This window comes from Dryobates pubescens, chromosome Z, assembly GCF_014839835.1.
Source record: "Dryobates pubescens isolate bDryPub1 chromosome Z, bDryPub1.pri, whole genome shotgun sequence".
NCBI lineage: Eukaryota > Metazoa > Chordata > Aves > Piciformes > Picidae > Dryobates > Dryobates pubescens.
The window spans coordinates 11,781,081-11,800,633 of NC_071657.1; the positions used below are offsets into that span (position 1 = coordinate 11,781,081).

At 44.2% G+C, this 19,553-nt stretch overlaps 1 protein-coding gene across 1 annotated transcript in view; it reads left to right on the forward strand.

Annotated features, from left to right (window-relative positions):
* Positions 1-10,684, forward strand: part of KIAA1958 (KIAA1958 ortholog) — a 63,088-nt gene extending 52,404 nt beyond the window's left edge. The window contains exon 3 of the mRNA XM_054178080.1: positions 9,614-10,684. Within this exon, the coding sequence (XP_054034055.1) occupies positions 9,614-10,659 (1,046 nt within the window). The 3' untranslated portion in view covers positions 10,660-10,684. The remainder of the gene's footprint in view (positions 1-9,613) is intronic.
* Positions 10,685-19,553: the final 8,869 nt, after the last annotated feature.

A 19,553-nucleotide genomic window follows, 5' to 3' on the forward strand; every position in this document is an offset into this window, starting at 1 on the left:
CTCCCTAACAAGGCAATTAGAGTACTTTGCTAAATTGAAGATGAAGATGGGGCAAAAGGTACCAAAATGAATTTCTCTGGGACATGTGTGCTGCAGTCTGTGTTCTCAGAAGACAATGGCACAAGCTCCCAACACTATTACACCTGCTGTAGATCAGACAACATGGAAAAGGGTACCTTTTGATTCACTACCAGTGGCACTTTAATAAAACAGAGGAAGAAATGTCTGCAGTCTCTAATAAGCAGTATATCAACCAAGTGCTGTCAGCCCATGTAGAGAGCTCCATAGCGTGATTTATTATGTTAATTACAGTCATGTGGGCCTCATGCTCTTAAGCCTGAAACTGCTCACATTCTCAGCTTGATTTAAGAATATGCTTTGGCCAAGATTTAAAGTGCAGCTTATTATGATTAATGTAATAAAATTTTTATTACATACTGCTTTTCTTTGTTTCGGTGCCTGTTGCCCCAGTTAGACTGTCTCATTCTGAAACAGTGATATAAATTAGATTTCAGATGATGAGGTTCCCCATCTGTTTTTAATTTCACTTCAGAGTAGCTCTTTTTTTTCCACATCCCTTTGTTTTGATTCTCCTGTCTCTCCCCCTCATCTTTTATTTCCCCCCCTCCATGTTTCTCAACTCTGTTCCTTGACTGCAGTCTGAAGTGAATAAAAAGCAGGCAAACCTCATTGCACTGGCTCATCCCTTTGAGACCTCTTGCACTGCTTTCTCAACTATGCTTATTAAAATGAGCTCTTAAATGCAGTGACATTAAAACTGGGAGCATGTGAAGGCTCTGGTGACACATGGTGGCATGTGAAGAGGAGACTGAGCTGTCTGGGGATATATAATTGTGGCCTGTTTCTCATTCTTCTTCATGGGGCTTGCAGCTGCAGACAGGCACCAAATTTTCCAAAATGCCATATAAATTTGTACCTGTGATTTTCTACAAACCAGCCCACCAGTTAAATTGCTGGCTGGGATGCTTACACATGTTTACACATGTAACTCTATCTTTCTCTGTATGACCAAGATGAAAAACTTACAGAAAATGTAGGGTTTTTTAGTATCTTATATAAGAAACAGGGGGGTTGCTGTGAGAATTTGGTTTTTTCCCTAATGCTTCATTATTTTTTTTAATTATAAACTTAATTCAACAAAGGAAGTGTTTCTCAGATCTTTAAAGTTTTTCTCTCTTCATTTTGATTTTTGCTTCTTGGGGTTGTTTCTCCTTTTCTCTTAGCAATTTAAGCGAGCCATCTTATACATATGTGTTATCCATTTGTGCCCCTCTTCCACCTTCTAAACAGCTTAGGCTATTTGATGTCTACATTTCTACATAAGCATATACTTCCATGCAACCACCTCAAAACAGAATGCATTTAAAGTGTACTTAATTGAATTGGAAACTTATCTGGGAGAAAAAAAGAGTGTGCTTTCTGGAGTGGTGCCAAGCCAGCCAAGTCCTCTTGGAAAATGAGGGCATCATTTCTGCCATGCATCATCCAGCTTCCAGTTGTCAGGGTAGCTTAGACAATCCCTAATACAGTTCTTTAATTTCTTCTGACACAGGTCATAAAGTGAATAACATTCTTTGTAAGGGCAAGATTTCACTGCATTACTAAGAAGTGCTGGTTAAAAAAGAATTCTATTTTCTGGAGTTAAATATTTAACTTGAGGAAAATCATTAGCAAAAAAAGTCTCTTGTCTTTAGCCTTAAACTGCCAAGCCTTAAGCTGTGAAGGGCACAAGTCTCTTGTCTTTAGCCTTAAACTTTGGATTTTCTAACTGGAGTTAGCCATAAATTGTTTGGAATTTATATGACTTGAATACAAAGATGCATGTGCAATGTAAAGCTGATAGTTGCTTCACATTCTGGGTAGTGTTTTGCCACATATTAACTTCAGCAGCACTCCAGTTTCACCAGTCTTCCTGATTCTTTTAACCTGATCTCTGAAAGAGGAGCAAGTGTGTGTTAGAAGTGAACATATCTAAAGAAGTTTAGCCAGTTATTTTGAAAGGAAATTATTTTCACATTTTAAGGGGGGGGAAAAAGTTTTCTAATGTTTTTAAGTTTGTAATATAGAAAATACCAGGCATGGCTTTTATATCATCCGCCCCTGTGAAGAGCTGGGTTTCTGAACCTCAACCCATTATGTAAGTGTCCAAGTAATTTCTTTTCATAAAGCTCCTGTAAAGGTAATAGCTCATGTGGAAATGACAGAGAAGATAGACCTGGAGCTGGCTTCAAGGTTGGGTATAATCCAGCTGACTGACTGGGAAGAGTGCAGCTAAATTGGAGTCTCCCATTCACCTGTAGGCTGAGTATGTTTTGGCTGAGCATCCCCAAAGTACCAGAAATGTGGCTTTCTCCAGCAGTCTTGCCAAATACCTTCTGCTGTTGCTTTTCTCCATGTTTGTGCCCCAGGATACAGCTGTGCAGTGCTGCTGGGCAAGCCTAGAAGAGCTAGAGTTGGTATATTTGTTCCTAACAAACATAGGGGGGATCTGGATAAAGACAAATTGAGTAGCCCCACTGTCAGGGTACAGGGGAAATAGATCCTGGTTTGCAGTTCACAGCAGTGCATCACAAAACAGTTCCAAAAGGAGATGGGAAACTTTACAGTCTCATACCCGAGAAGTACCACTGCAAATGCTCAGTGAGGTAGAACTAGCATGCAATTCTTCTCTTCCACTAGCCCTGACAAAATCAAAACTAGACAAATAGTTGAAATAGAGATCATACTTTTTTTTTTTTTAAGAAAATGCATTTTTAGAATCTTTTTGTTGAAATATCTCATGTCATGTACATTCAGATGAAGAAGAAAAAGAGCCTCGTACAAATGGAAGTCCCTAGAGCAATAGAGTGATTGCTAGTATCTACTGCATCAAAGGTTGATCCAGTCAGTCATAACAGGACATAAATTCCTAATCCCTGGTCACAGCTACAATTCTTCTGTCACCTGAGGATCACGTAGTAATCCCATTAATATAGATGTGAGTTTTATTGTTGGCCTTGCCAGCAGCCAAATTGCACCCTGTATCTTTTCAGGCTGTTGTGAGAAAGTAGTGGAAGTGAGCACAGCCTGGTGCCTGAGTGAGTATCTATTTACCAGACCATTCTGTACCTTGCAAAAGATGTACAGATTACTAAAGTTTATTTTAGTGACTCTTACTTCATTGAAGTGAGATAGCAATGCATAAATACTCCTGTCCTCATTTACTTGCAATCTTTGTTCTTCTTTCTGTGACAGAGTCTGAAGTGTTTTAATTTTAGAACCATAAAATATTTCACTGACAAGTTTGTTGGAGGAGGTTAACTGAATGGAAGCACAATTTGGTTTTGCCAGAAAACAGAACATCTGTCATAAATGGATTTTAATTAATAATTTCCCATCATACTACAGGTTTTACATGCTAATGACAATCTTTCCTGAAAATGTTAAACTACATGGAGTTTGACTTAATGTAGAGGACATAGGGAACTTTTAATCAGGAACATCAGATGGATGTGGCAGAAATTCAAGAAAAAGTGCAGGAGCACTTTCTTCTACTTCAGTATTCTGCAGCTAGGAAGTTAATTCTTTGATCCTGCAGAGCTCAGAAGCTGTTAGATGTCAAAACCTGATGAAAGTCTCCAGGCAGTCAGTGGTTTTTCCCCCTCTCTTTAGGCTTGACTCACCGAGCCCAAGCTTAAATAAGTGTGATTATTATGGCACAGGAAGTGTACTTTATTTGGCCTTAGGACTTCCTAAAGAAATGGTTATTGTTGGATATGAAATAATTACGTTAAAAAGCATGCATTTCTGACTTAAGCCTTTGACTGCTGCATGAGTGCAGGGGTTGCCCCAAGGAAGTTAGTCTGTACCAGAACAAGTGCCAAAAACATCATTCTCTGAGTGTTTAGCTCTCCCTGTCTCTTAATCTCAGAGTGCTACTGCAAACTCTCAGAAACATGTCTGCCAGGAAGACATTCTGCTGTACTCTCACCCTCTATCTTCACTTATTTCTGTGACAGCAGTGAAAACTGGCTGTCAGCTTTCTCAGTTTTGCATGCACAAAGATGACTGATACTTGGGGATGCCATGGTACTTCAGTGGCATTCACCTGCTCCTGACAGGGAGGCTGTAGCCCTGATTTCAGGAGAGCGTTTTTATCAGAGGGCCCCCTAGCCTCTGCTCTTGTAATTTGACCATACCTCTCTTGTGCAACAGCACGGTCTCTGCCCAGTGCAGCTGTTGACTTGAGAATGTAATTTGTCTGCCATTAACTGTTTTAGTGGGCTGCCTTAGTGCTTTTCCATAAACACAGATCAGGGGGAAGAGTCAGCCTGCAGAGTGCTGCAGAGAGAGCACTTAGCTTGAGTGTGCAGGTACGTGGTGCTTCGTGTGTGGTTACCTAGGCTTTCTCACCTATATGAAAGCATTTTGGTGGAGGCAGGTATGTTGCAGAAGCATTTTCCCAGTTGGTGCACAAATTGGGCAGAGGATGCTTTGGCTGGTGATGTGATTACCACCAACCCCCTCACCTTTTTATGCACTTCTGAGAGATCACTGCCTGCCTCAAGAAGACCTTAAGACCTTTTGTAATAATAGCTCAGGTACATGACTGCCACTAATATTACAAACCCTCTGAACATTAGCAATCTACATCTGTCTGTCATGAAAGGAAGTACCTTTTTCCCCCACCATGCATAATTACAGAGGTTATGTCCTTTCCAGGGAGTCTGAGCATGTGTGTGAGCTGAAATAACACCAACCCTGAGTTTGATAACTCCACTGATAATGTTGTCTTGGCTGCATTAAGATCAGATTATTAAAAGATCAGAAGATAGCTGTTGCTCTGTGGGAGGGATCAACTTATGGTTGCAGGCTAGCCTGGGACATGCAGCTCCCACTAGGTTGTCTGTTTAATCTCTGCCTGGTCCCTCTATCTCAGGCTACATTTGAACTGGAACATCTAAACAGCTTGGCACTTTTCCAAACTCTTAATTGGGATTGGATCCTACAGTAGGGCAGGTTTTGCTGGGTTTTTCTGCTGCAATCTGGGTTGTGTTTTTTTTTTAAATGAAACTCTAATAAGGGATCAGATAGGAAACATGAGGGTTCCAGCCAAGTCCTTTATGCAGTGATGCATCTGTGGGAGCAGGACCTCAGGAAATGCATCTTCAGGCGTGTGTGGTTTTTATGTTTCTGCTCCCAGTCTGTAAAAGAGGTGTAACAGCAGGACCAACTCCAAAGTTTGTATTATGGCAGGGAAAAGGCATTATGCATAGCTTGGCTTAGTCAGGCAGTGATGACAATTTTTTTGGTTGGGTGACTCTGACAGTTTTACCAGCAGAGAGAAATTAAACCATCACATGAGAGCATATGACTTCCTAGAGGCTAACATGTGCCTGCAGAGGACTGCAATACAGATGCAAGTTTATATGTCACCTCCCCACTCACCTGTCCTTATGGACCTTCTTGATACAAAAGTGGGTTTTGTATTGAGGAGTGCTTTTTGGGTTGGGTTTGGTTTGGGTTTTTTTCTGTGCTTTTACCCAGGTTTTAAAACGCATGCACACTGAAGAGCTGATGATACTGGGGCAGGGGAGGCCCGAGAGCAGGCGGGTTTGTATTTGCAGTGGTCAAGGAACTGATGTACATCCCTGCCTGTGTTTTCAGTAGTTTTCAGCAGAACCACAGAAAATTAAAAAATAATAATGATTTTTTAAAAATTAAGTCTTGACTTGAAGAACTTTTAGTATCTACTCAGCAAGATGGCAGCAAAGTGAGACCAAGCAAACATCTGGGAGCTGTTACACTGAGAACACCACCCCTGTCTGAGGACAACAGCATTCACTTTAAGTACACATGCCCGGAGATGAAGTCTTGTACCTCACCCGTTCTTCTAGCTTGTCAGATCCTTACCATTACATGCACATTTTCAAAACTTCACTGTGATGACACTTGAGATGCCTGTTAGTCATAATGATTGAATTACTTCTATGCAGCCTCTCTTTATCTGTCATTGTGGGTGTATTTTTAAGGACCAAAATGACATTACATCAGCCTAATCCTCTCCAATAAGGTCACAAGGCCATATGGCTAGAGCAGAAGCAATCAATGCCAGATATCCAGACTCTGCTAAGGTCTTGGATTCTGTTTCTACTTAGTGCCTGCAGGCAAAGTAGAGATGTGTACAGGTGGGAGGCTTGTTGTATTTTACAAGGGCCATTTTCAGGCTGCACAGAGTGAATAATTTTTGTGGTCTACTTGCCCTGTCAAAGGTCATATGGAAAGGATGCAAATCTTGGGTACTGTTTCATTAGTGATCCAAATGGCATAACTGTACTGGGTCTGGTCTGGCTGTGATGGAATCATCTTTCTTCATAGCCACCCATACCCACCTGTGTTTCAGGTGGATGACTAAAGCACTGTTAATGACGCACCAGTGGTTCGCCTGTTGATGAGCCAGGGTTGCACTGTTTCAAGGCTTTCTCATTTTCCAACTGTGTCCCACTAACAGATCTAGGATAGGCAAGCGGCTAGGAGGAAACATAGTAGGGGCAGCTGGTCCAGGCTAAGCTTTGTGACATCAAGCTCAGCAATAAAAACCAAAGGGAGAGGTTTACTGGGGAAGTGAGCATTGCTCACAGACTGACTGGGCATTGGTCCATTTATGAGAGGTGGTGAGTGATTGCGTGTGTATCACATGTAAGTTTGGTTTCTTATTTCTCTTTCCTTCAGTTACTAAGCTGTCTTTTCCTTGACTCATAGTTTTTCTTACATTTGCTCTTCCTACTCTCTTCACTGTCCTTTGGGGATGGGGATTGAGCAGATGTCTATGAGTTGCTTAGGTGCTGACCTGGGTCAGATACCACAATAATAGAAAGGAAGATTATGAAATTAGGTCTGAAACTGCCTCCCCCCTTCTCCTCCTGGCATTAGGCCTAGGCAGGCCTAAGAGGCCTTGAGATAACTCCCCCACCATTACCAGATAAGGAGCATCTCCCATGGGAGCAGAGAGGGAAGAAAGAGGAAGAAAATGACTTTGCAGATGGATTTATAGGGCACAGGATATTATGAGTATGAAATACACTGTTTCCTGTGTCCACCTACTGGGCTGGACACTTGGATACTGGAGATGTAGCTTATGTGGCAGTAACAGGAGGCACCCAGCCTGAACTGCCACAGACACCCCCAGTGTTTGAGCTGTATCATAGGAAGAGAGTAAGCCACTACCACTGCAGGCTGGATTCAGAGTCAAAACTGACATTGCTGTCATGATGTGGCTGGATGAGAAGCTGACCCATTCTCCTTAACATTTCCCACCTGCCCTGTGGAGTAACACACCACAGCAGTGCAGGAATGTAGTATTTCTGGGGTACTGTTTCACTCATGCAACTTCAGGGTATCTTTTATTCATCACGTGTTTTATAGCTGCTAGCTGCAGATATAGCAATTTCCTTTGCAGATGAAGGAAAGATGCCATAACAGAAATGACTGACTGGGTGTCACTGCTGTGTTGTGACAGGCTGTCCTCTAGGTGGTAGTGACTGATGACATGTATAAAACCAAGCCATTACATGTGCTTGTTTATATTGAAACAGTACTTAAAATGTGGGCTTTCAGTCAAAGCACTGATTACTTGCACAGTGCTGTTGTAGGTGGTGGTGGGTACAGCGAACAAGGTGCCAGAGTAAATGTTTATTTTGGGGCTTCAAACAGTGTTACCTCTTTTCTTGCAGCCTGCACCTAGCTGTAATAACAGGATCTGTCCTATACGTTGTCTAAAGCATGAGCCTTCACTACAGGCTGCTAGAAGCTCTTTGGTATTGGCATCAGTATTACAACCAGTGTCTGAAACAGACTGGTGACCTTTTCTTTTTCCCCTGGAGCAAAGTTCAAGCAACTTCAGTGCTCTGTGGCAGCCTTTTTCAATGCTGCAGAAGCCTCCAAAAGCCCCTGCAGACCCTTCTACTTCTTGGTGCTTTGCAGAGAGTTTGAGGACCCCTCTCAGTAGTTTCATGGAGTGCTGTGAGTGTAGTAGATGCCTCACAGCCCCAGTCCTGAGGGAAATGAACTCAGCATTGTTTCTGGCCTGCTGGCAAGTCCTTCAGCAAGTTGCCTGTCCTGTCCTATCTCTGTCTGGAGCTGTAGCGTGGTGGTGATGGGATGAGCTCTTTACAGCTGCTCTATAGGTGGGTAGAATGAAAAGCTCCCTAGCTGTGTACTGCACTGCATGCAACATTGCAGATGGGGTTGCAGAGCAGAGTGGGTGTAAGAAACGTCTGAGCACTGCTGCAAAGCATAGATGTGCTACTTGGCCTGAATGACAGAAAGGTAATGGGAATTTCACCTGATCTTGTACCACTTTGTGGTATGTTGTGTGGGAAACACCTGGCAAGTGTTACTATTGCACTACTGAAAGGACCCTGAAGCTTAAGGGGTTTGCAATGAGCTAGAACGAAAAAGAACTTACATTTTTCTTCTCTTCTGGTTATTACTCAGTTACAGTCAACTTACTGAATTTTTCCTTTGCATTTGCTGTTCATTTTCTAAAACCTTTTAAGGCTTGTCACATTCCAAATTACAGTTTCACCTGTGTGCTTGTAAGCTGCATTCTTGTACAGACAGATAGTTTGCATATGCCAAGAAAACAGTCCTTAGACACACACATCACTTACATCTAAAAAGCTTTTCCTTTTTATGCTTATCTGCCTGAGATCAGCTGCCAGTAACAGCCATCATAGTCATAACTGAACATATCTGAACCCTGTGGTTTGCTGTGTCACTGATTGTAAGGACCTTTGAGTATAACCTTACAAAGCAACACAAATATGTTTACAGACTTTGACTTTTCTGCAAAATGAAAATAAAAGGGCACAATTGTACTTTTACTGTCAAGGTACAGCTTGATTGTGTAGGGTTTATGTATGATCACGTTTTTCTTCCATGTCTTATCATATTTTTTGTTCTTAGGCATTTGTAAATTACACATTGTTCTGTAGCAGTTTTACCTGCCCACTGCTTTGTTAGGATGTGCTACATTATTTTGCACTGTACATTCCTGCCTATATTTACTTAGCACTTTTAATATGTATCATTAAAGATAATTTTTACTCTCATAAACATGATTGAGGTTTTTGGGGTTTTTTTTAGGTTATTTAGGTTAGTTACTTTTTTGTGGGAAAAAAATATTGGAACCAGTGCAACCTCTGGGTTCACAAATGAAGCAATTCAGAATGGGCTTGTTACTTGAACTGGGCCCTGCACACACAGCATTGGGATCCACAGAATATCCTTCTACCTCATTTACATTGCCTCTAAACTGTCTAATCACACTGCCTTCCACAAATCCCCATGCCCAAAACTGTGCCCCAGTGTCTCGAAGAGCTGATTTTGGTTTTGTGCCGTATTTCAGTACATAATTTGTGCGACTCCAGTAGGTTGGGTTTCCAGTCACATGACAGGTACGTAATGATGATTTCCAGAGCTCTTCGTGAAATTGATTTTAATTTTTTTTCCTTCCCCCTCCCCCCCTTTTTTTTTTCCCTTTCTAAGCATATTTATTTTGCACAAACTCACTGCTTCTGCTCTTGTATCTTTCCCCTTTTCCCTCTTCCAGACCAGGATGAGAGAGCAGCAGAGCTGAGCAGGGAGCAGAACGAGAAGACCATTCGCAGCACGCAGACAGCTCTCCGCAATTTCCGAGAGTTCCTCATCTCCAAGTACCCCTCTGAGACCAGGGAGATTTATGTCATCCCCTGCAAAGAGCTTGATGCCTACCTTGCTTCCTTCTTTGTGGATGCCAGACAAAAAGATGGGTCTGAATACGAGCCTAACAGTCTGGCCAACTATCAGTGCGGGCTGGAACGGTATCTCAAAGAGCACAGGTACGGATACAGTATTACAAGGGATAAGGAGTTCAAGAGGTCCCAGGAAGCTCTAAAGCAAAAGCAGATTGAGCTGAGGTGTAAAGGAAAAGGAAACAAGCCACACAAATCCATGAAGCTCACCTTTGCTGATGAGCTTATCCTGCGCAAAAGAGGCTTACTGAGCCGGTACAATCCCGAAGGACTGCTGAACCTTGTCTGGCTAAACAACACAAAGGCATTTGGACACTGCACAGGGTTCCACGGGTCCACCCTCAAGTGGGGAGACATTCGTCTGCGCGTGACGGAGACCGGGTTGGAGTACCTGGAATGGATGGGGCCAGACAACGGAGACGTCAATGCCAAGAGCAAGCGAGGCGGGACGGACTCGCGGGTGTACGCCACCCAGCACTCCCCGCAGACCTGCCCCGTGCAGGACTACAAGGAGTACGCGCAGAGGCGGCCTCCCGCCATGCGCTACGAGGATGCACCTTTTTACCTGTCCATCAAGCCCGTCGTCAACCTGGCCGCGCTGCACTGGTACAACTGCCAAGCCCTGGGGAAAAACAAGCTCGCCAAGATGGTAAAGACCATGTGCGAGAAAGGCAACATCCCAGGACGGAAGACCAACTTCAGTGTCTACCAGAGCTGTAGCACCCTCTCGGAAGCGCAGAGCAACCAGCTGGTGCTGATCTGCAATAACTTGAGCCAGCAGGCTGCCCAGTCCATGGCAAGCCACTCCAATACTGGAAACTTCATTGTGTCAGCATCCTATGACTCTTCCTCTGACACGGCTTGAAGGAGAGAGACCGCCTGGAAACTTCCCTTCTCTTCCTTTTTATTTGTTTTGGTTTTTTGTCTCAAGCGTTGAATTTGTGCCCAATAATACACATCAGCTGTGATTGTACACTCTTCCCCCCATAGCCCTCTCTTCAGTGTTAATTCACTTTATAAAAATATATAAATATATAATATATTTTTCTTTTTACAAATAAGTCAATAGAAATAGTTTAGTATTGCTTACATAGTATTTATAGCATTAATGCAAAAATGAAAGGTACTCATGGGTTATAATATAAATGCAGACCTTAAAAGGACAGAAATGGTTCTCAGGCAATGCAAGATGGACTGGAAATGCCATTTTTTAACATGCACACATCAGTGAGTGTAAATCCCCAGGGAGGCTGACGTAGCAATTCTATTTTAAAGCATTTTTTCAACTCCTTATGTTAACATAACCTCCTAGAACGGAGGGGACAGACTTGTCACTGGCTGCTGCTTCTTACCTGCTGGCTTATTCTTGATCAGCAAGAAATAAGAGATACGTCAATGTAAGTTCATGAAACCATTTACATGCTTCTGTCTGTTTTTGGCGGGGGGGGGGAGGGTTGTTGGGTTTTGGTTGGTTTTGGTTTGGTTGTTTGTTTTCAATTTTGTTTTCTTTGGCTCATTTATGCTAAATGGGGAAAATATCCTGAAGTCAGCTAAAGACTGGTTTTTAGCTTTTGGTTTTTTTGTTGTTGTTGTTGATGATGATGATTATTTTCTGTGATCAAAATGTTACTAGTCCTTAGGGTAAAAAGTATTGTTTTCCATAATATGCAAAAGTATAATGGCAAAAACCACTGTAATACACATAATTTTAACTTTTTGAGCACAGGTTGTTAGTATTTTGTCACTGTGTATACTTAATGTGAAGTCTGCTGACTTTAAAGGCTCTATTTCAGTGTTCTGGGGAATGACTGCAGAAATCCCCAAAATCTTATCTCAGAGTGTACAGGGGAATGGAAAAAAAGAGGCATCAATTATAAATGAAGCCATCATTTGAAATCCACAAAAAATAGCATAGAGGGTGTCATGTTAGTGCACATTTACTACAGAAAATGAAAAGCTGTGTAGTTTTAGAGACAAATTTAAGTCAGATGCTCATAATCTGTTCCCATTGCAGACAGTAAAAATGTGCACAGGAGTGAATGAGGCAGAATTTTGTCTGTAAAGCCCTTAAATAATGAGCACTAGTGTTCCAACGTTTGTGTGGTTGTTCCTCTCTAAGTACAGGGAACACATTAACAAATTCAGTAATTCAGTGCATGGTTGTAATTCTTGACCTTTAGAATTATGTATGGTACTTCTTAAGTAATTCAGCTTAGTTTATGTTCCATGAAGATATCTGAAGGCCATGATGAGGCTTTAGACAAGTCTGCTTGTGTGATCTAATGCCCACTGAAGCCTATGACAGAGCAAACCTCGGCTGACTTCCCATGAATGTTGGATCAAAGTGTTACTGAGGGACTTATTTTTGTTTTGTTTTAGTTGGGTTTGTGTGGGGTTTTCTTATTGTTGTGTTTCTTTATGCTTGTTTGTGTTTATTCCTTCACATTCCTGCATTATCCTTCATATTTTTCAGATCTGCAGCTGTGCAGTGACTTTTATCATCACTAATTCCAAAGAAAGGTGAAACAAAGGTAGCAGATAGAAATAAAAATAACCCACTTGGTGCCATTTAAAACCTGTTTTCTCTGTTGCTAGGATGGAATGTTCCTGTATGGGAGGGAGGTGGCAGAATGCCTGCACCTCATTTAAGCCTTATTGAAGGTCTATTTTGGGGATAAGTAGGTAGCAGGTGTGCCACTGGAAGGTCTAAGAACAGAGATTTCCACCATAATAAACATCTATCCTCCCACAAAGCTTCCTGCAGGTGATACAGCCTGGCTCTGATCATTTGTGCTCCATATATAGCAAGGCTGGCACAAAGCCTGGATGTTGTGTGTGCCAGCTGTTCCAGGGTCTTGCAGGCTGTGGCAGTGTAACCACCAAATCTGCAGCCTGAGCTGCTAGCTGCTGTCTCTCAGGGCTGTAAGGTAGGCAGTGGATTGATGAGCACTGGTGGTCATTCCTGCTGCAGAGCTATGCCCCTCTGACTTCATCTGGGGGCTTGAGACCAAATCATGACACTGCTGAGGTGAGTGTAAGCTGTGTCCATGACTTTTATTTGCACTATGGCAAATACAACTTCTAGGTAAAGGAGGAAGAAGTACAAAAACCCTTTGGGTGGTGCCAGCTGTCTGGTTTCCAGAGGAGGTCATCCGTCTGGTTACTGTTTGCACAGCCTTTTCATGGTACTGATTTTAATGTAATACATTTAAAAACAACCTTTCAAGGCCTGTGCTGCTCTCTGTGGGATTCTTTTGCTGTGTTCTTAGTATGTGCTGCAGTGCAGAGGATCCCATGTCAAGTAGCTCTCTCCTGTTGGCACTCATCTCCGTCTCCGTGCTTCCCAGTAGCAGCTATTGCAGGATCTGACCTGCTTCCCCACCTTACCTTTCCTGTGCTGCAACACAAGGCCTGGGTATGAGCTGGCATTTTGGGAGGCGGGCACTGTATCTCTGCTTCCCACCTCTCCTTCCCTGCCCAACCACCTCCCTGTAATGGGAAGAGCTAATTTCAGCTTTCAGAAACCACCCCAAGTTACGATTGCTTTGTGTCTCTCCTCGAGTCCCACAAAGCACAAACCCAGACCTTATAAACAGGTTGCTTCTTACACTACTATCAGGCTCAGAGCTTGGCAGTGGTTCACGTCTTCTGTGGGTATGCACTAAGCATGTTGCTTCAGAGTGCACTATTTTGTGTGGCCTATTTAGTGTGGTAATTCCACAATTATTCTTGTCTCTGGATGTGGATGTGCCATGCTGTAAGCAGGTCTTGGAAGTGCTGCTTTGTATTAGTGCTGTAATTCAGCCCCTACACAGACCTTGGCTCCACTGGCAGGAGCCAAAATGCTCAGAGGGGCCCTGAAGAAAGAAGATAGGCATTCCTGGGTTTTGAGCTGGGAGGTCATAAAAAGAATTTCCCATGACTACTTGACTCCACATACAGAGAGTTGTCATTTGCCATAGTATTAGGATGCTAATGTCAAGCCTGTGCACTTGATAGAATAGAAGAATAGAATAGACGAGGTTGGAAGAGACCTTCAAGATCATCGCATCCAACCTATCAACTAATCCAACCTACCTAATCAACTAAACTGTGCAACCAAGCACCCCATCAAGTCACCTGAACACCTCCAATGATGGTGACTCCACCACCTCCCTGGGCAGCCCATTCCAATGGGCAATCACTCTCTCTGTGCAGAACTTCTTCCTAACATCCAGCCTAAACTTCCCCTGGCACAGCCTGAGACTGTGTCCTCTTGTTCTAGTGCTGGTTGCCTGGGAGAAGAGACCAACCTCCGCCTGTCTACAACCTCCCTTCAAGTAGTTGTAGAGAGTGATAAGGTCACCCCTGAGTCTGCTCCTCTCCAGGCTAAGCAACCCCAGCTCCCTCAGCCTCTCCTCGTAGGGCTTGTGTTCCAAACCCCTCATCAACTTTGTTGCTCTTCTCTGGACTCGTTCCAGCAAGTCAACATCCTTCCTAAACTGAGGGGCCCAGAACTGGACACAGTACTCGAGGTGCGGCCTAACCAGTGCAGTGTACAGGGGCAGAATGACCTCCCTGCTCCTGCTGGCCACACTGTTCCTGATGTAGGCCAGGATGCCATTGGCTCTCCTGGCTGCCTGGGCACCCTGCAGGCTCATGTTCAGCTTACTGTCAACCAGTACCCCCAGGTCCCTCTCTGCCTGGCCGCTCTCCAGCCACTGAGACCCCAGCCTGTAGCACTGCATGGGGGAGTCAGTATCTCTGATACCCTTGGCTTAGGGGCACATCTGCACCTTTTGCTTGCCTGCTTTGGAGATAAGCTGTGGAGGATGAGTGCCTGCTGTCATAGCCTCAGTGTTACAGGGGTGACTTTGTTCTTCTTTACAACATCTGTAGTAACTCCCATCTTCCAGTTGGTGCCATGGCAGGCTGCCTGGCAAATTCTGTCAGAGCAGCCCCAGATAGACTATTTGTTGAAGTAATTGAATGCATATGGCCAGAATATGATACCCAAGTTACATCATAACCCCCAAATAAATTTATTACCTTTGAAAGGCATTTAGCACAACATAGTACCCAGCCTTTATGTGTGGGCAGTTGCAAGGAATTGAATGACCTGAGCTTAATGAATGAAGGTCCTAGGAGGGTTGTTATCTCAGTGGGAGGGAGACTTTTGTTTCAGACCACTCTCACAGTTTTGTCCCATGCTAGTGGGAAAGTAGATACCATGGTTGCTCTGGCTCAATTTGCAAGTGACCACTTAGTTGCTTGTAGTTGTCTTCCAGTGCGCCAAATGTGGGTGTGAAACCTGCCTCACCAGCAAGGTGCAAGCTCACCATGGTGATGGGCAGCTTTCCTGGTTCTAAAACATGGCAATGTAACCTGAGGCTGGTGATGCCGATGCTTACAAGCCTTCCTCTCTGCTTAGGCAAAGGATTGAGGTCTTCTACCATGGCTCTGGGTACTGAGTACCAACCAGAGGGGCAGCTGGCAAAGCACTGTGCTGCTGCTGGCCAGTGTGGGCTGTGCGCTGGGTGGAGTAGCTTACAGTGAGGCACTGCAGGCAGCTGGCTGCGCTCCTGGCCACGTTGCACTCCCATGTAAAAGCTGAGCTTTTGCCCCATGCTAAAGTCTGATTTCTACAAGATTTGGGTAGCAGGCTCCAAAGTGGGGCTCACTTCTCTCCTTCAACTTTCTGTTTTTTTCTCTTTCTGCCACTCACTTTTCTTTGATCTGGTGTTGGACCTCTTTTGTGAGTCATCTCAGCTTGCTAGCCCAGCAGAAAAAGGAAGCAGCAGGAAAAGGAAGAAGTCAAATAATGTTCTGCCAGATTACTGATTTGAATCTGCTCACAAACTTAGGTGCAGAGCCAGTGAGAGAGACAGAAGAAGGTATTCCATTACCAGTATCACACAGTCTTTAGCCTGCTGGCTCAGCTACTGGCATCCTTGGAAACCCATTTAAAGTTTAATGCAGACTGAGAGCCTTCTGAATCCTTTGCAGCCATATTGTTTACCTTCAGAACCATCTACCAGCTTTTGAGAGGTCTGCTCAGTGCTACCAAGAGCAAAATTTGGCCTTGAACTCAAGAAAGAGGCAGAGTGCCAAAACACAGGCCTGCACACAGAGCAAAGGAGTCTGTACCAGTGTGCTCAGGCTTTCCCACATGGCCTTCTTGTGACACCAAACCAAGAGTCAGACATGGGGATTACACATGGGTGCCACTGGACTGATCTGGATGCAGCTGTGTGCAACACATGCACTTGGATCTGTTCATGTGATTTGACATATAGCTGGTTACCATAACAGCTGAGCAGAGCTGTGGGCAGTTGGGTGGCTTAACCCCTGGTTAGCAGTCGCTGGAGCATGTATTTATGATGTTGTGGGCTTGCACAGTGTGTGTGTGTTGATGCAGGTGGTTGGAACTGAAGTCACAGAATCACGGAGTCACGGAATTTAAGGGGTTGGAAGGGACCTCCAGCAATAATCCAATCTGACCCCCTCTGCCAAAGCAGGATCACCTGGGGCAGGTGACACAGGAACACATCCAGGTTGGCTTTGAAAGTCTCCAGAGAAGGAGACTGCCCAACTCTGCCTGGGCAGCCTGTTCCAGTGTTCCATCACCCTCACCATAAAGAAGTGTCTCCTTGTGTTGAGGTGAATCCCCCTGTGTTCTAGCTTGTACCCATTGTTCCTTGGCCTGTCACTGGGCACCACTAAAAAGGGCCTGGCACCTTCATCTTGACACCCACCTCTTAGATATTTATAGACCTTGATAAGATCCCTTCTCAGCCTTCTCAAGACTAAACAGCCCCAGGTCTCTCAGTCTGTCGTCATAGGAGAGGTTCAAATCCCACAATCCTCATAGCTCAGTTGGACTCTCTTCAGCAGATCCCTGTGTCTCTTGAACTGGGGAGCCTGAAACTGGACACAGTATTCCAGGTGTCGTCTCACCAGGGCAGAGTAGAGGGGGAGGAGAACCTCCCTAAACCTGCTGTACATACTTAATGCACCCCAGGATGCCAGGAAATCTTTGATATGTTGTTGTTCAGACAGCCTGGTTAGTTTTCAAATATTTATGCAACAAAATATGTTTTTAAGTGCAGGAGAATGAGATACTGTTGGGAACTACATTGTAGGCTACACTACAAGGAATATCTAAAATAACAGCACATCCCTTACTCATTTGCATAGTGCAATAATTCTATGATGGCAGCGTCCAGGCTGTTGGCATGTAGGACAACCTAACAATGGAATCAGTGTCCCTGTTGGACACTGTCAGCCGTGAAGAATATCAATGCTTTGGGGCTGTTTTGTGGGTTTGGGTTTAGAAACTGCTGTGCACTGGTGCTCAGCCTACAGCATGGCTGCCCTCTTAGGAAGCTGTGTAGAGAATGAGATGCAAGCACAATATGTTGTAAAGCTGTGCATGCTTGTCTCAGAAGTTTGTGACCACATCGTGTTCAGCTGCTTGTGCAAGCAATGTGGGGTGGAAAGATGGGGATCAGGAAGATCGGGTGTTGTGTCACTCTAGAGCCTGGGCCCTAAGGACTAAAACAGCCTTAAAGGAAGCTGAGATTCCTGTTGCACTAGGTTCCCTCCCTGTCCAGCTCATATTTACCCTTCCTTGTCATTGTGTCTGAATACATCCCATAAGTGCATTGACTGACCTGACCAGCACATGTGGTGGATGGGCTGATCATTCCTTCTGACAAGCTGCAAGTGACTGATGGACTGATTGATCTTCCCCATCCTCAACATCCCTACTCTTCTGACTGTCCATGGTCCTTTTAAGTAGTCCCCTTTCCTGGCATCTGCACCACAGGGCAAGGGGACTGTTTTGTGCAGGGCAGCTCTTGGCTGAGAGCTTCCTCTCTGCTTACCAAGTGACCTTTAGCTTTGGGGATAACACACTCAGGGCAGACTGCCTTGCGCTGGGTACGCAGGGCTCGTGGGATACTGTGTGCAAGCTCTCTGGAGGCTTGCATTGCTCCTGTAGAAGCGCTCTCCCTCTCTCTTCTCTCCTGCTTTTTGAGAGGGAGCTTTCAGATCATTAAATGAGACAAAACTCACTCCTCTGTAGAGGACCAACAATGCATCTGTGTGCTGTTTGTCCTTCCACTGACATCTTTAAAACAGGACTGAAATGACTCATCCTCAACAGGACACAACTTGTGGACTCGCTCCATCATCTCCTGTGGTGTGGGCAACAGGGCATTGGGACCCCCTGACTAGATTCCCAGAGGCAGCACAAATGCATGGGAAGGGGGAGAGCTTGCAGGACACAGAAATGTACTTTAATTTGCCTGAAATGAGCAAATTCATGCCTCTGGGTTAGGGTGGAGAAGGACTCCTCTCTTCACTATGAAACACGGTGGAAAGTAGGTTTGCATTTCTTAACAAGAGTTCTTTTTTAAATGCCAGTCTGAAGAGGTGGTTGCTTTGCTGTCCTTGAGAGAGAGCATGTATTTTCTTTCTCTGCTTTCATGTGTGTGCTGAATCTGCACTCTCAGAGCTGAGGAGGAGTGTGGAGGGAAGGCAGTCCAGTGTAAAGCATGGCTATATTACTAGCCCAAAGAAAAAAGGAATTTACTTTCTGGTGAGTCTTCATGTGGTGAGCCATGCTTTGGGGTCAGGGTCATTACTACATCAGCTGCTGTCTCTTGGCACGTCTGTTGTTTCGTTGCTTAGCCATCATGGGTGTTGCTGCACCACTCTCCAGAAATCAGAACCCCAGGGGTAGCTTGTCTGCAAGCCAAGAAGTGGGAGAGGCCATAAGCACACAATGACAGTGCTTTCCCCACAGACAGCATATGATGGATACATCAGGCCATGTCATATCTCCCCAAGGGGTTTGGAAAGCTAAGGGCCACCAGGGACACCACTGCTCCACCTCTTTCACAGTAGCATAACTTCAGCCAGTGATGGAGTAACCCTTCTGAGGACAAGCTGGGTTCCTCCAAGCCCCTGGTGAGTTGTGTGGTTGCACTGTTTCCAGCTCCAGTTGTGTGAACCAGGTGCTAGCTCATTCCTTCCCCACTGCACTCTCTCTGCCTGAGGCCCTGCAAAGCTCTGCTGAAGTTGTCCTCCAGCACCTCAACTCTTCCTGGAAGCAGCAGAGACACATTTATAGAGGTAAAATGCTGGAAAGTTAAAAAGTCTCACAGCTTAGAGACACCTGTGAGCTTACTGAAAAGTTTGATACTAGCCATTTGTTGGAATGAGTTCAAAGCAGTAGTGATGTCCAAAGCTTTAATTCCTAATCTGATAGGGGGAAAAAACATCAGTTTGGCATGAAATTTGCTCATTACATGAACTAGTGGGTTTTAACATAGTCTCCAGAGTGTCTGTCATGAGCAAGGTATTTTTTTTCCCCTCTGTTTTTCCACTGATTGGTTAACATCAGTTGGTAATGCAGACAAAATTCCATTTGTTTTATTATACAAATGCCATTGAATGAATTGTCTGTGCATTGGAAATGGACTTAGTGTTTCAAACAGATTAGGGGTGCTTTTGCCTGATCTTTTATTCTGATGCTCAGCATTCATTACACAGCAGTCTCTGAAAAAAAATCAGTACCTTTCAGATTTCATTTTGATCTTTTGTAATGAATAGAGATTTTTGTGCACAGTGTTTAAGAGACTGGTGAGGTAGGTGCTTGGTATCATTGAAATTCAGTAGGGTACAGTTTCAGTGTGAATGAGAAGAGGTGTTTAGCACTTTCACAACGCTTTAGGAATCTGCCTTTCTGGGTTTTGGTTGCTACTACACTTTTAT